Source organism: Netta rufina (genome assembly GCF_964035555.1).
Source record: "Netta rufina genome assembly, chromosome: Z".
In the NCBI taxonomy this organism is placed as follows: Eukaryota; Metazoa; Chordata; class Aves; order Anseriformes; family Anatidae; genus Netta; species Netta rufina.
This window is the reverse complement of record NC_140126.1, coordinates 26,658,373-26,671,074: the sequence shown is the minus strand read 5'-3', so window position 1 is coordinate 26,671,074 and position 12,702 is coordinate 26,658,373. Positions and strand designations below refer to the sequence as shown.

Sequence of the window (12,702 nt, the reverse complement as noted above, 5' to 3'; positions counted from 1 at the left end):
AGGAGGAACTGTCTTGAAGGAGCAGTAAATCAACCACTACAACATTTTTCAAGTTTAATTTATAAATATTCCTAGTTATTCAAATAGGCATCATTTTTCCTGACCAGAAGAGATCACTCTGCCAGCTGGGTACAAAGTGCTACTTTTTGTCCAGTACTATTATGATTAACAGCTTAAAATTGACTTTATAATCCTGCTTTGAAATTAACTGGGACAGTACCACATTTCCAATCCTCACTACTGGTCCAACCACTTTTTTCTCCTCCCCAGAGCTGAAAAAAGCATCAACTGCAATTTCAAGCAGGCATTTTTTATGTATTTATTTATTAAAAAAAAAAATAAAAAAACACCTTCCCTCCTAATTTCTTGACACAGCATATTATCCTAGGAAGACTGATCCTTTTCATCTTTAAAGCTTTTTCAACACAAGTTGGTAAGAATAAATTAATACTTCTGTTTTTACAAGGAAAGACTTCTTTTCCCCATTGAACCAGTCTTGCAAAACTTACTTAGCACATCCAAATGCCATTAGTCTGTATTTGTTATTCACTGCCACACAAGTTCCATCAATCACATCTTGTGCCCAAACACCATGGAGCTGCTGTAAAGGAAGGAAGTCAAAAGATTTGGTGTTCAACAGTGCTTCTACTCATGCTAGCTGCTTTCTACCCACATGCTACCTATGCATACCATATAACAGACTTGCCAGTTGACCTTCATCACTTTGGTAAATTTCAATTGCAGATATCAATATTAACTGACTTGCTTCAGAAGAACAGTTTCCCTATGTACTGGCATCTTCCTGATTTTTTATTTTTTATTTTCTTATTAGGAACAGTGAAACCAGTTTTATATGCAATAGTTTTTGTGCATCACAGCTCTGAATGACCAAAGCAAGTCAGTGTTTATAAGGCAAGTGTGTTCTTGTACCATCTAAAAATCGGTAGGTGGTACCAAGGACAGAGGCAAAACAAAACCCAGAAAAATAAATTCCCATCTCCAACAAATGAAACTGCAACATTAAGAGTGTGAAGGAGTTTGGGACTGAGTAAACAATTTTATTACTTTTTTATAATTAAAACAAATAGAATGGTTGAAAGGCACCTCAAGAGATCTAGTCTGATGGCCTGACCACTTCAGGTGTAACCAAAAGTGGAAGAGATTGAATGCTAAAATGTAGGTTTGTAGGCTGAATTACAGGTAAGAAAGTGCTTAGCTTACAAAAGCTTCCATCAAAAAAAAATATCTGAAACATGCTTGTCACTATGAGAAGAGTTAAGACTTAATTACAGCTAGAAATAGCACCTATGATACTTTGCCATAGGAGAAACCACTTTGTACAACTATACCTGTGGCTGGTAAACAGAAAAGTCTGTCACAGAGACAGTGGTAAGACCTCAGAACTAGAATGACATTCTGAGACAATAAACAATTAGAAAGTAAATCTGCTACTAGTTATGTTCTCCCATAGACATGTACTAGTCCTAAGAGATTCTAGTTCAAACTATGGTATGAAATACAGTACTGTTTCTATTTTCTCTCTCAAACGTTTGTTATTTTTTTTTCTTTCTTTGTAGCAGAACATAAAGTTAAAATGGAAAGCTAACTGGAATGCAGAGACCAGGGGAAAAATTTCTGTCGAAGAATGTGTGCTATAAATACTAAAGGAAATATACCTCAGCAGTGAATCTACTTGACATTGGTGTAATGAAACCAACTCTGCCATCATTAAAAACAACAGCAAAACCATCAAGTGTGGCACAGTATTCCATATCTCTGATGTAAACATCTTCAAAGCCCAAAAATGAACCTGCTGAGAAAATACCAGTAATTTAAAAATACATTAACACCATGATATTGAAAGCCAACAGACTTTTCAGTTGCTTATTGCTACTTCACAGCAAAAACTAATTTAAACTGGCTACTTTGTCCACATTTACAAAAGGCAATTTTTTCTCATCTCTGAGAACAGATTGTGTTTTATATTACACAGTATTTCTCCAATAGCTTAAGATCACAAAAACAAACAAAAAAACACAAACCACCAAAGAAACCACAGATGGCCACAAAACAAACCAACCGAAAAGAAGAAGAACAAAACACAAACCTACCTCGAGAAGACTGCAGATCCACAGAAAATGGAACTGTGCACAGGTTGATAGCCTTCCTTCCATTGGTCATACCATCCCAGTGAACAAGATGGAGAAATCCATCAGCAGTAGCAACAAGTAGATCCTCTAACATGGACTGCAAACTAACAAATGTATTTGTCATTCTCTAAAAATCTCTATCTCAAACCCATGTCACAGATTTATCAACTAGCGTAACAAACACTACACAGCTGCCTTTTGTATAATGAATAACTTGAGAAGTTACACCAAATAAATTATAACCTGAGTGCATAAACCCTTTATACAATAAGCTATAAAGAATATAAAATACAGTGTCTCTGTTTTTCTCTAGGGATCAGAAGTCATTAACAGGTCTGTATTGTCAGAATAATGGTTTAGCTAGTACACAAACCACAGAATGTCATTTTCATGCTTCTGATAGGGAATAGGGAAGGCAATCACCACAAAAAAAATGAAACTTTTTTCAGAAAAAAATGGGGATCATCTGCAAACAGCTGAAGAAATGTTGAAATTCTGCCTACAGTTTTGCTCGGATGTACCTAGGTTTCCATGAAATCTCTAATCCATACTTTGAGCCCAAGTACAGTAACATTCACAGTAATATAATGTAGTACTGAACATAAGCATAGCATTTTCTTCATGTTTCTACATACAAACAGTACCAGCACAGGCAAACACAGAAAGAAATAATTCCTAAACAGCAATACACTTTCTCAACTTCTTAGGCTTACGAGAAAGTTTTTTCCATCCCCTTCCTGTTTCATATGAAAGTTTCTCATTAGGAGAAATATTCTAAACACGTGATTATTGAGCATACCTTGTGATAGAAGCTTGCAGATCCAGCACTTTCTTCATTTCTAGACTTAAAGAAGGAGCACATTGCTCTTCTTTATAATGTGGTGTTCCCTTCAGATGTGGACTTCCTCTAAAAACAAGGAAAATATTAAAATTGAAACAAGATGGCAGTCGAAAAAGGTAAGAGTTAGTTTTACATTTCTCACTGACTTTTTGCTTTATATTCATCTACAACCTGCCACAAGGAACACTTGATATGTAGAACGCAATTGTAGTGGAAAAAGCGTAGTCATCCTACATGCCTAAAAGGAGTAAGCAAGCAAAATAAGACAGCAAACAGATTGTGAATGCTACAATAGCCATCTCAAATTCATTCCTTGCCAACATGCATTACAGATATTTTAGACTGAAAAATACTCATGTTTCTTCAGTTCTTTTTGCCAGATCCGTGTTTATACTATCAATTCATCATGCACAACTCAATAGGTAGACTTTATTATACTAATCTGTAAGACTATTTCCCTCAAGCAAATTAATAATACATTTATAGCCTACCAAGAGAAGAAGAAAGATGATGGAACTTCCTTAAAATTGACCATTACACTTTATCAGCTTCTAAACACAGAAAGATGTATTTTTCTCTTTTTACATTTTGCATTTCATTCTCTAATGAAACTCAGTACAGCATTATTAAAGCATTCCTTATTTATCTAGGTGTCTATTTGATGTGCCATGTGTTTGGCTAATGATTAAAAGAACAAACAAGAATCCTGAACTATCCTAAGTATTGTGACATATATGACCCAGTGGTGAAATGAGCATTATGCTAGTAAACAACACCAAATGTGCATGAAAAAGGCACGGCAGACAAGTTAAGCATTTTGTCTAACATCGTTAGTCAGAAACACATGTGTACACAAATCTACCTCACCTTTACTTAGGTTTTAAGAAAACACTATCAGCAGGGTAGCCAATGCAACTACCTAAGATGTGGCAGAAAATTAAGCAGCTGCAGTTTTTGATAAGTTTGATAGCACAACAACACCTTAATCTCCTTCCTGCCTTTCTTGATCTCAGATGGTGTCAAGTGCCTTAATTCCACTACCATTTTATAACAAAATGTAAAATTTAGATCACCTGTTCTTCAATGGATACAATATCCTCTTACACAAAGCTATACATACGCTAGCTAAGGTAAGACCAAAGCAACCTCTGACAAGCTGGAGTTAACAGACATAAAGAGTAACATCTCTTAAGAAAAAAACACGGTGACCATAAAGTCCAAAGGAGGGCCATGAGAATGATCAAAGGGCCAGAGCATCTCTCCTAGGATGACAAGCTGAGGGAGTTGGGGTTGTTCAGCCTGGAGAGGAGAAAGCTCCAGGGACACCATATAGTGGCTTTCCAATACCTAAAGGGGGCCTACAGGAAAGCTGGGGAGGGACTCTTTGTCAGGGATTGTCATAGGACAAGGGGGAATGGCTTTTAACTAAAAGAGGGGAGATTTAGATTGGATATTAAGAGGAAATTCTTCACTCAGAGGGTGGTGAGGCACTGGAGCAGGTTGGCCAGAGAAGCTGTGGATGCCCCGTCCCTTGAGGTGTTCGAGGCCAGGCTGGATGGGGCTTTGGGCAAATTGGTCTGGTGGGAGGTGTCCCTGCCCATGGCAGGGGGTTGGAACTGGGTGGGCTTTAAGGTCCTTTCCAACCCCGACCATTCTCTGATTCCGTGACTCTTGTACATTTCTGAGACCAAACCCATCTGCTCTGGCTTGGCATCTTCTAGAATCAGAGAGGTCACAGATAAAAAAAATATAGTATACAGAATTAATTTATCCACATCTGTCACTATCTCCAAAGGTATCATCCTGAAGGTTGGAGAAGGGGACAGAAAACACCCAGAAACCACCACGTACTTGAATGCATGCCTTTCAATCTATGCAGACATACAGTTCCAGACAGTATAATCACAAGCAACACAAAAGGACTGCAGCTTATCAAGAGTCAGTGTTACAACAGAATTTTGTAATGAAACCACAAAAGGTGAAAGAAAAGCATTGTGTAATATTTCACTGTTGCTGCTATGTGTATATAACACACCACACAACATGAATCTTGTAACTCACTGAGGTACATAACAAAAGTATAAACTCTGTTTCTGCAGAACACAAATTATAAAACCAGAATGGGAATGCCACAGTTTAGTATTTATTTTTTTGTGTGTGTGTGCTGAAAGAGAAACTTCCATGGGGGCAGGGTTCTTCTTCTTTAAACACCTTTGATAAAAATAGTTTGTAGGACTATTTGAATGTTTTCAATTTCACAAGCTAGTTTCAGCCAATTTGTTACTAGCTGCAGAGAATATCTTTTGCCACTGTGCCCCTGTTGTCACGATTGAAACTCAATGTCAGTATTTTAGTTCATTACCTATGATTATGTCAAATTCATCAGTTCAACCTATACCCTTACTATGGGTTCAGGGGTTGTACAATCCAAAGTACGCTGTGTTCATACAGTCCACATCTGCATGAGTCAGCCTTACTAGTTAAGCTACTTTGACCTTTAAATGAAGAACGTGCTCTGCTGACGAAGGCAGGAAGGAATGTTTGGTCTGCGTTGCCACATCAGCATCTGCTACTGTTGTATCCAAATTTTAAGTAACTCTTTTACACAAGAATTGAGAGGAATGGACACATCAGGGTGACCAACTAGCTGCATGTTGAAACAAATGTAATTATTTCACTTCTATATTTATTTCAGTAGGTATGTAAAAACATTGTCATAAAGGTAATGAGTTTGTACTTGAAATGACAGGGAAGAAATTTTAAGTGAAAAATCTTTCATCTGTCCCTTAGTTTCAGAGTTCAGTCTTAATTCCCATATGTAGCTGGAGGGTTGTCAAAGCCCCACGTTTTGATACTTCATACATTAAATTTAAAAGATATTGGCCACATCTGTTAATATAACTAAACCTTTGAATAAGTCTATTCTCAATTCTGAGTGCTAAGAATCTCCCATTGCATCGCTGATCCAAGAAAAATATTTTAAAAAAGCAAACAACAACAAAAATATACCGAAGAATCATTTCCTACTATTCAATTTAGAGATGCTTGGGAAATAATCGATACTCTTTATTGGAAAAGATGTTAACACCTGAAACCGTATTAGAACATATTAAAAGTTGAAAACATGAACAGTTCTGAAACAACTTTTAAGAAGTTGCACTATGAGCTCTCATTTCCTTACAGCTTCAGCCTTCTGACCTCTAAACCTACGAATCTCCACCAGATACTGCAGCCAGCCACCAGCAGATGAAATATGTCCAGCTTAATCCATAGTTATATGCACACAGATCACCAAAAGCTGGACAAAACTTTAGAGAGAGCATATGGATACAACTATAAAGAATGAGGAAGGATTTAAAAAGGTAATTCTTTATAGAGCCTTTTCTACCAAAATGGGTAATATGTTCCTGTGGTTTGAGAATAATAACCAGCTAGCATATTAATCAACTCTTCATTTTCAAAAGTGAAATGGTTTAACAAATTATCCAGTTTCAAAGATTTCTTGATGACATTTTAATCCTCCTGAACCACAGCCTGGGCTAGTAAGTGCCATAATGCTTAACAAAAATTCTGCAACTAATCTAGTTTTAAATATACATTATCCAACCAAAGCCAAAATCATCTTTGTTGTTTTAATAGGGAAAAAACACACAGTTAAGTTTTAGCACGAACTGAACTCCGAAGAAAAATTATTTAGTAAGTTAATTAACTGTACACCTCATCAGTTACCCATGTAGAGTTGAAAGTTCAAAACATTTGTACACTCTAATCTTAAGTCCACTGAATCAGGCAAAAAGTCCTCAACTGGTGAGGTAATTTATGGCACCTATAAACAGACTTATTATAGGAAAGAAGAAAGGTTTGAAAAATGCCAAAAATAAGTAGGACACGAATACTCTAACCAGACGTAGAAGCAACAATACAAGAATGTAAACTGGCATACAAACATTAACTTGTTCAAGTACCCATGGTGGTTAGAATACAACATCCATTTTTAAGCTTATTAGCCACAAAGGTTTTTTTTTTCTTTTTTTTTTTTTTTTTGTTTTGTTTGTTTTAAGGCAAGAATATCCTCAGCATTAAGCGACTGCACACTGTCTCTTCACTGACAAATCTTGTATTAATCTCTTTGCCAAAACTCTAAACAGAAATAATTAACAGATCAATACAGGGAAGCCTCAGTTGTGACGCTGTTGCACATCTCTTCCCTATGACACGATTTATACAGTACCTGTACAAATCCCTTTGGGAAATCCTCAAAGAAATATTACCATACTTTGCCACAACTTAAAATGTTACAAGCGTGCTTGTGTGCACTGCCACTTTTCTTAAGCATATCACTTGTGGAGATTAATTATATTTTACCATTGTATTATTTTATACATACATATTCTTCAAGTTTTATTTTGTTGTAATTTTAGTAATATGGTGGTAAAATTAGAGTGAACTAATTGAAGCAGGACTTTGTACTTGTGTTCACTGCAGGGAAGCATCCCAGTACGTGGGCTAATAGCCAATACTTGATTCTCTTCCAAGTCTGCTACGAACTGGATCAAAGATTTTAAGAGCTGGAGCAGTTGCAGACTATTCTGGCTCAATTTAAAAAACAATTTTTTTTTTTATGTTTTTAGTGTCCTGCTTGATTTGTTAGTCTAAATTTTCACTCAGCATTCACTCCAAGAACAAGCTAGCAAGTCCTAGCCAAATATAAGCAGAGCCAGAAATATTCCCTTCAAGAGAACAATTTCAACTCCTAACACTCCTAAAAATCTTTTAAAAAAGTTTGACATACAAACAAACAAAACCAACAGTAACAAAAAACAAAAACAACAATAACAAAAAATACAAACACCCCCACTATCAAGTGACTCCAGATGAAGTGTAAAAAGTGTCCTTTTTTAATCTGGAAAAAATACTCGGAATTCACAGAGAACGCTGCATTTCTGATGTATTACTTTTATGACATTAAACTAATTTTAGCTTTTACATAAAATGTGGATAACACTGAACTGGTCAGTTCCTTAACCCTTACATTATCTACATCTAGATACAATATAAAGTACATTTCAAACCAATTAAACTCTGAAAGGCACAACATATCTAAAATTTAAGAATTGCTCACTCAATCATCTTAAAGTACATAATGAATTCTCAATTTCATAAGATTTATGACCTCAGGTATTGATAGAACAAATTTAGGATGTTTTGTAGGCTGTAGCTTCTCTAATCTTGAATTCCAACACTTTCATTAAAACACCAAATTTCAGAATATAAATACCATTATGGTAGGTTGATAAGTAAAGGAGGAAGTCATGCCAAATGGGCATTTTTCAACAGGAAATCAATTTTCCTAGATTCCAGTTCCTGTCTGGTTTTAAACAAACAGTAGCAGCAAGGAAGACGCGTTTTTTTCCCCAGGCTTACTTTCCAAAATCTGATTATTTTACATGACTAAAAGATATGGGAAGGCAGAGACTCTTGCATTCAGACAACGAGATTTTAGTACCAATTCACACTTTAATCAACACAGGCTTAGTAGAAGAGCTAAACTGGAAGAGAGACTTGGCCCTAAAAAGAAGTGTCATAATCAGATATACTGCAATGTGTATTGAAGTATAAGCAGCAGAAGTGTTTCTGTCACTTCCCACTACTTCCATGCAGCTTTTTTTTTTTAGGCATTTGTTCGAGCTGTACCAGCAAAAAAAAAATTTGCATGCATAATTACAGTTTACGCAATAACTGTATGCTGGAGTAGTTCTATTAACATTTCAGTTACAGGCAAAGTCTTCTGGATTATCTTGATCAACAGCTATATATCATAACAATTTTATATTAAAAACAAATTAAACTGTAAGGACTATATCTATCTCCCAGAGGAATGAAAGAGGTGATTTTTATTTTCAGTGACACCTTTGGTCCATTTCTTCAAGTGAAGGCTAAACCAGTATTTGGACACTTCAACTACCAAGTAAATTCTTAAGCAATTCATCAAAAATACTAATGCTTTACAAAGCTGTACCTCTACTGCACCTACCAGTGTCCTAAAAGAGAAGAATACAAAAACCTAAAGTTGAAAAAGTTTATCATATATATTAGCACCTTTTTTTTTTTTTTTTTTTTTACATTTTTTATTTATTTTCAGTAAGATATGCGTGTTGTGTTTATATGTCAGCTTAGCAGCTGACAGAATAATTTGAACACAACATTTCTTACTTTTTTTTCAAAAGTTATTTTTGATCAAACGTAAACACAAGCTCAACTTCATAATACTGCTTAAGCAAGAAAGTCTTGCTTCAGGATCCTGGTGAAGAGCTGAGGATGTTGCTGGTATATATTTCCAGTACACCACAATCTCAATATGTTTAGCTGCAACACACAAGAGTTCTTTTCAAGCTGAAGGTGTGTTAAAAGAGTTTTCCTTTTGTTTTATTTTTTTTAGCCATGATGTTTACCCTCTATGACTCAGTCAGAACTGGCCATTATTACAGAACTGTTAGTAGATATGGACAGATCGTCAACACTAAGCAGATTTTCAGCATTTTACAAATTACAGCAAGTACAACTTTTAGGAGCACTGACACAAGTGTGCCCATTAGCTAGAAACAAAACAGAACTGATAATATTCTATATTATATCTTATAATATCTTAACTTTCCAGTACATTGTGGAGATAGCCAAAGAGAAGAAAAGTAGAGGAAAAAAACACTTTACCTAAAATATGCGAAGCGTGTGGTCCTACAATTGAACCTGTTTTTCATCCATTTCACTGTTTCTAATGACTTGTTTCTAGCAGTTGATAAGACACAGTCCTACCATACTCATAATGCCAGGACAGCCTTAAATCTTCCTTTTACTTCGCAAAAATCACCGCCCTTCCACTCACAGATAACTTAAATAACTATGTAAGACAGAGCTGGACAAGCCAGAATTAATATCTGCATGAGAGCTACAACACAACAAGCAATTCCTTCATCACCAACTAAAGAGAATCATCACTCAAGTATCACTACTAAATCCTGCTAAAAAACAAAGCTGTAATGACTGCTTCCTTGCACTCATTGCTACTTCAAGGTCACCAGTTTCTACTACCAAACCTCCATTATATTTTATGAGAGCCTGTAAGCTAAGCTACTAGAATCCAGGGAAGGTAAAGAAAGGAGAGAGGCAGGTTTAGCTTCTGCATGGGGTCAGCAACCTGGCTCAGCTGCATAATGACTACTGCCAACATAAAGGAAGGAGCCAAGAACATCCTGCTACAGTGGGACAAAACAGTAAGATAACCCCTTTCATACACCATACAAGTCAAGTACGAGCCCTTACAATGACTTTTCATAATTTCAAAGTTAACAGAATGCATTTTTTAATACTGTTCGGTCCAGTAGAAATGAAATCCAGTGTTTCAGTGAAATAACCTACTCTTTGGAAAACAAACAAATCCTAAAAGAAAGTTAGTTTCAGTCCAGAGATTTTGGATTTGTGTGTCTGTTCTTTTTTTTTTCCTTCATTTGTTTGTTCAATATTTGATCTACAAAAAAGAAACTACAAAGAACTACAGAAACTGTCTACAAGACAAAGCAATGCAGCTGCACAGAAAATTCAACTCCTCATAAGAGCTTACAGAAATTTGAAGTTAATCACAGCAGATAATTTACACACAAATGCTATTGGGTTTATGTCTTTCTTTTGATTAATATAATCAGAACAATAGTAATGTTAAGTAGGTTTTCAAAATTGAGAGCTAAATATAGACAGTCTAGTAATCCCAGTAAATTCAGTGAGATCATTCATCTTCTTAAAGTTAAGTCCATGAATTAGTCTTAGGAGATTGTGAGCAACCCATCATAAACACTCTAGGGACATTCACCTTGTCCTTTTCAGCCATAGAAAAAGCATTATATCCTTTTGGCTAGATAAACACATCTAAAATATATTGCCATTCAACACACAGCTCATCTAACAGATACTTTTTCATAAAACATACACTTTTAGGTTTACAACAAAAAACATTTAATACTTTTATATGAAAGGTAAACTAACCAGTCATTAACTAACTTAACATAAACTAACAGCAGTCATTAACTGCTTAATAGATATTTTGAAACCTGCCTTCATGTGTCATGTCTAAAATTTTCTAAGATTTCTTTCTTGCTTACTGCATATTTTATACAGACTTCCATTCAGTTTTAGATTTTAACAGTTGAAAATTACATTCCCAATGGAAGAGCATAATTGTTTAGTCTTCTGCTTTATGTGCAGCTGTAGATATTCTACTATTCCTTTATTCATTTCAACAGGTTTTTATCAAGTTAAATTTCTCTTTTCTTCCTTCTTTTTATCTGATGACTGTAAGTCAGATGTGAAAAGTCAGCGTGAAAATCTGTCTCAGAAAAGACAAGTAATGTAATATAACTTATCTATATTGGTCTTAAGTTTTTGGAAAACAGACAAATATGGGAAACAGTACATTCCACTTAATTTCAGAGCTTTGAGGGCTGTTTCAGAGGCAAAAAGATGCATTACAGTATTCTCGTACACACCATTTTCCACTTAATGAAGCAAGAACTAATTCAGTTTGAAATCATCTACTAGCTGCTAAGCCATTTCTTCCTATAAATACTTGTAAATGAATTGAGATTAAAAAACCCAGATCTTCACAAAAATTAAAATTTTAAACATTAATGATTTAATAGTTGTTTTAAAATGTTTTCCCCTTATGTGATATCATCAGTTACCCAACACTCTTCACAAATCTCTACTTGCAGACACCTACCCATCAACTTTGTTTAAACTTGTTATAAAAACATGAAAACATACATACACCATAAAGGAGCATTTCACTGTTCCTCTGGGCAAATTTGATCCTATCAATGACTACAGATTCTACCCATGTGAACATACAAAGACACACAAATACACCCCTTAAGGTTTTCATGTCTCCTAAATATTTTTCAGTTTTGCCAAATCACATTAGAACTCAAAGAAGTCAACCACAAACATATCCAATGTGATTTCACTTTACATTTTAACAAAAGGAATGTATTATGTGGTTCAAAATAAGGAAAGTAAGATAATGACAATATAACATATTACAGCTAAAATATTTGCATATTCTTACAAAGAACAGTTCATATTCTTTCTTTGAGAATTCCTTCCCTCTTTGTTTCAAAAATCTCTAAGTTATTACAAAGCTGGAGGGAGGACAGGAACCTTTAAAAACCTGTACCCTAGTAATTCCTAAGAAAAATGATTTATTTAACTGAACTATTCTAAACTAACTATTAAGGCTTGTGACAAATCAGGAATTCAATAGACTGCCTTAAATCAATTACAGAATTAGATGATTTCAACCCTGGTATTTAGAATTTTGAGAGCTCATAAAATTGACCTAAGGAATCCTATCAGTGAACAGCAAACCAAGTAAATCAGCTTCCTTCTGAACTGATTACAACTCATGAGAATGATGCTCCATATACATATCAATGTTTAAAACACACTGGAAGAATACGTTTTTAATCATATTATCTGCCTAGGACTTGTCTGGTTGTATTTTTCCACATTGTGGGGATGCAAAAGAAAGTTTAAAATACTTACTTTGGATACATTGGCTCATAAAGATACTTGTCTCTCGCTGATGGAATTTCAAAAAACAAGATGTATCCCTTTGCAGTCTGAAAGAGAAATACTGATAAATATACACTTGGTCTAGAAGCA

The 12,702-nt window shown here is 35.1% G+C and overlaps 1 protein-coding gene across 5 annotated transcripts in view; it reads right to left on the bottom strand.

Annotated features, from left to right (window-relative positions):
- The window catches only part of RIC1 (RIC1 homolog, RAB6A GEF complex partner 1), a 49,401-nt gene that overhangs the window by 20,629 nt on the left and 16,070 nt on the right, over nucleotides 1-12,702 (bottom strand). For 3 of the 5 annotated variants that reach the window (XM_084305295.1, XM_084305298.1, XM_084305299.1), the window contains exons 3-7: nucleotides 12,583-12,659; nucleotides 2,950-3,057; nucleotides 2,112-2,254; nucleotides 1,677-1,813; nucleotides 510-601 (exon numbers count right to left, since the gene is read on the bottom strand). In XM_084305295.1, the coding sequence (XP_084161421.1) occupies nucleotides 510-601; nucleotides 1,677-1,813; nucleotides 2,112-2,254; nucleotides 2,950-3,057; nucleotides 12,583-12,659 (557 nt within the window). The remainder of the gene's footprint in view (nucleotides 1-509; nucleotides 602-1,676; nucleotides 1,814-2,111; nucleotides 2,255-2,949; nucleotides 3,058-12,582; nucleotides 12,660-12,702) is intronic. The other 2 variants (XM_084305297.1, XM_084305296.1) reach the window with 2 other exon arrangements.